Genomic DNA, 4058 nt, shown 5'->3' on the forward strand with positions numbered 1-4058 from the left:
AAATGAGTGACTTTCTTTATTTCAAAGGGAAATTGTGATATACTGTATAAATAGCCATAAAAGCAGAAAAATATTCTACAGCAAATGTAGACAAACATTTTTATGTATATATGATTCCATCTAAGTTGTATTTTAAAGTTTTATCTTTATTCAATTGCTAATAAAATTATCCACACATAATAGAGTCTAATGATGCATATGCGTTGGTGAAAATACTGATTATCCTTAATAATATCAGTTAGATAAAGAAATAGCATAGTTAAAACTAAGTAAGACATTAAAAGATATAATTTGAACATTAGCTGTCAAAGATCATAATCATGAAATATTTACCTTGTAAAAGATTGGTCATTTTTAAATGGTAATTAAAATGTGCTTTTTTTAGAAGAAGTAAAATCAGTCTGTATAAATTGATAAAAGTGCTTTTACCTGAACACAGTCCATTACACAATAAAAAAAGGAGCATAACGGAGGTCAGCTGCATCTGCATTTTCTTAGTAGTCCCACAGTTTCTGCACATTCAAGCTGGGCCCAAGTCCATAGGGTTAAAGGTCATAAAATGGTGTGAAAACGGATGGAAGAATACGAGAGATAAGTTGTAAGAGAGTTACAGAGACAGAGAGAGAAAATCACAGTGCGTCCTGCAGAAGTCACTATGCTGTCTTCTTGGTTTCTTATCCAACCTGTTTGCTGTGTCTTCTCTTGGCTTTCACAGAAGTGAAGTGAGGAATGGCGGGCTCCATTCCACCCGGTATATAAGAGCCTCTATGATGTCAGAGGAGTGCACTATCGTTCCTACCCCTCCCGTATCCATCTCCATATCTCTCTCTCTCTCTCTCTCTCTCCATCCCTCCCTCCCTCCATGCCCTCTTGTCCTGTGTCACGATGACATCAGCAAACACCTCAGAAACCACTTTGATTGTTGACGTCAAAACTTTCAGAAATGCTAATTTGATGTTCCTCTCTTCATTCTAATGGAGGGAGGGGGGAGTGAAGAAGTGAATTTATGATTAGTTCTTAGAAGCGGGATGATGAAAGTTGGAGAGGTTGCGCAGTGCCTTCATTTGAACTCACTGATATTGACAGTCTTCAAGAATTACCAATCTTATCCTGTATTGCTCAACTCCATGTCAACCTAATAATAACTCTTATTGTCCGTCATGCTTTCCATTGTTATGTGTTGCTCATACTGTGCTTAGATAAAATATAGACTGTTTTGAGAATCCAATGTGTGACATTTAACCTCGAAAAGATTCTCTTAGTACAGTTTGTAATGAAACGGGCTTTACTTTTGATTGCTTCCAAAAACAAATATCCTATCCAGATATATGATGATAGCCAATGTCAAGGTTGAAATATTATGATGCATTATAATTCATCATCATACAGAATTAAAGACAAGGGAGTGTTGTAACACTGTCGGTTTAACCAATCAGAAATGAGTTACAAGAGTGAAATCATGACCACCAACCTCCTGAGGTGTGTTAGATTCTATAAAAACATGACAGACTCACAGGACAAATAGAATCCTGTTTGTAGAGTAAAACATAGCTATTTTATTTGCCATGAAATTGATTATATTGAAATCAGATGTTTAAACTGGAAAGTGTTGTATTAATGGAGAATGGCATAACATATTTGCCACAATAAAAGTAATTAAAAATGAAGATGGCGAATATTGAATATTTGTAGAATATTTGTTATTATTGTGACGACCCATTCAAGTAGTGGGGTATGTTGTAATATCAACGCTCTTTAACAGTCTGTAATTCATTTAACTGCGCTTATTTTTAATGTCTAACTGATTCAAATTGTTGCAGATAAATATGTGAGTATTATATTAGAGAGTCGTAGCGTAAGGGAAAACAAAAACAGAGTTACAGACGCTGAAGGAAAATGTGTAGCAACACTCCCCGTTCTCCAAAACTGCACAGAGATGCTATCATCTCGATCATCAGCTTCACACAGTTATCCAACAAGCGGGTTTTGTCGCCTCCCTCCGTGTGAAGTGGGCCGGCCCTGTTCGAAACTCCTCTTACTTTGAAGTTCGCAAGTTGTTCAACTTTTTCCACGACCAGCACTTCAGTGCCACTTTCTTGATTAGGTTTACGCGCTCCGTTCTGCCACACGATGTCTTGGATCTGACCTGCGATCATACTGACGCGCGATGGCTCCTTTTGGAAAAAACTTTCTGAAGGCGCGTTTGAAGAACAGGTATGCTTCACTCCATTTCATTTAAGATTGCGCAGTCTTACCACAGACATTTCATGGAATAAATCAATATATATTTATTTGAAAGGTCGAAACAAGCCTAAAAGGTAGAAATTGCGAGAAACGTTACATGTTTTTTCTCTCTCTCTCTTAGAATGCGTAATTAAACGCGTACAGTTATTGTTATGGGCTGTAAACACTGTAACAACAACACTTGCTCTCACTCAAGTGTTTCGCTGCATGGTCGCAGAGAGTCGAGTTACACTTGATGCTGTTGTTCTGCTTGCTCTGGTGCCTCTCTTGGATGCTGGTAGCTGGCGTTACGCAAAACGAGTGTCTCCAAAATGAATAATGTTTTCTAAATGAATTCTTGCATGACGACGGATGTGCGTAACGGTGCGTCCGAGTCTTGATGAAATGAACTGAAAAGGCTTAATTCTGTAGTGTCGTATTCAATATAATTGACCTATTTAGTTACTTTAGGTCTTGGATTACTATTATTATTATGAAAGTTAATACATGTAGCATACTTTTTGTTCTAACTTATTTAGTTTATACTTTTTTTAATTATAAAAAAAATATGGAGGAGGTTTTAAAAGTATGTGTTCTTTTTAATTACAAGTATATGCATTTCAAACAATAACATAACAGTAAGAAAAAGTCAGTAAAAATGTGCTAAATGTGTAAACTTGCGAACAGAAATGTAAGCAGGTAACTTTAGCAACCATAATTGCACGATCGCTGTCAGTATCGAAGGTTCATGACAAAACATAAATATATTGTCATTATTTATCGCAGTGTTAGAGATGTACACATCATTAGAAGATATGCACTATAGTTGACGGGTAGCTAGATTCCAGTGGCGTCAACAATATTGTAGATGACGGACGGGTAGTTATAGCTAGACTTGGCCTGAAAAAATTTGGGTTGCTTGAGATATGAGTCATTCCACGAAACCGGTACGATTTGAGTCCCTCTGACCTTTTTAAGTATATTTTATGTATTGGGTCCCCAAAATCTATTTTTAAAAGCTTTTTGTATTAATTGAAATGTCTCCTTTAATAAGGTTAAAAAACATGACATTTTATCTTTATTTTAGAAATTATCTTGTTTTTTTTTCAGTTGACACCACCTATTTTGTCATGTCCCTCATGGCCTTCTATGACAGTTTACTTGGGATATGAATAATAAAATTAGAAAAAAGTCCATACATTTTGCCATTCTCATAAATATCTATCTGTGCTTTTTTGCTGGTCATGTTTTTTTTCTAAGTAAATTCATGATTATTTATTAAAATCATATTATTTAGTTCCGTACCTCAATAACCCCTCAACCCCGTTACACAAATCATTATCCCCCCATAAAAATTATTAACTGATCCTTATGTGACATCATTAACAGGAAGTGACATCATATAAGTCTTCTGAACAACACTGTGGGCAGAAATAGGCAAGTTCCCACCTTCTTTTATAACTATAACTTATTAATATTGTGATATTGTGGTTGTCAAGCTTAACGACTCAACCCCGTTACATCAAATAAAGATAGAAATCTATTACTTGTGAAAATGATCTTTTTATTTCAACAATATACATAATTTCTTAATATCATGCATGCCTTGTGCTCTCCTGTTATTCACTACATTTAGAGCAGTGGCCATTTTGAGCAAAAAATCACAACCCCGTCACACTCAACCCTGTTACTTATTCGATCATAACGGGGTTGTGAGATTGTGATGGGGTTGTGTTTTTAACACTTTGGTTTTGAAGTTATTCAGTAATTTAAATGAATTATTATATTTGATCAAGAGTCTTATACCACATGCATATGTTAAATGTAGTAATGTC

At 35.4% G+C, this 4058-nt stretch overlaps 1 protein-coding gene across 1 annotated transcript in view; it reads left to right on the forward strand.

Moving 5' to 3' along the window:
* The first annotated feature begins 2087 nt into the window (after positions 1-2087).
* The window catches only part of LOC107583918 (ras association domain-containing protein 9-like), a 9959-nt gene continuing 7988 nt past the window's right edge, over positions 2088-4058 (forward strand). Inside the window, exon 1 of the mRNA XM_016270270.1 lies at positions 2088-2214. Within this exon, the coding sequence (XP_016125756.1) occupies positions 2168-2214 (47 nt within the window). The 5' untranslated portion in view covers positions 2088-2167. The remainder of the gene's footprint in view (positions 2215-4058) is intronic.

Source organism: Sinocyclocheilus grahami, unplaced genomic scaffold (genome assembly GCF_001515645.1).
Source record: "Sinocyclocheilus grahami isolate Dianchi unplaced genomic scaffold, SAMN03320097.WGS_v1.1 scaffold55.1, whole genome shotgun sequence".
In the NCBI taxonomy this organism is placed as follows: Eukaryota; Metazoa; Chordata; class Actinopteri; order Cypriniformes; family Cyprinidae; genus Sinocyclocheilus; species Sinocyclocheilus grahami.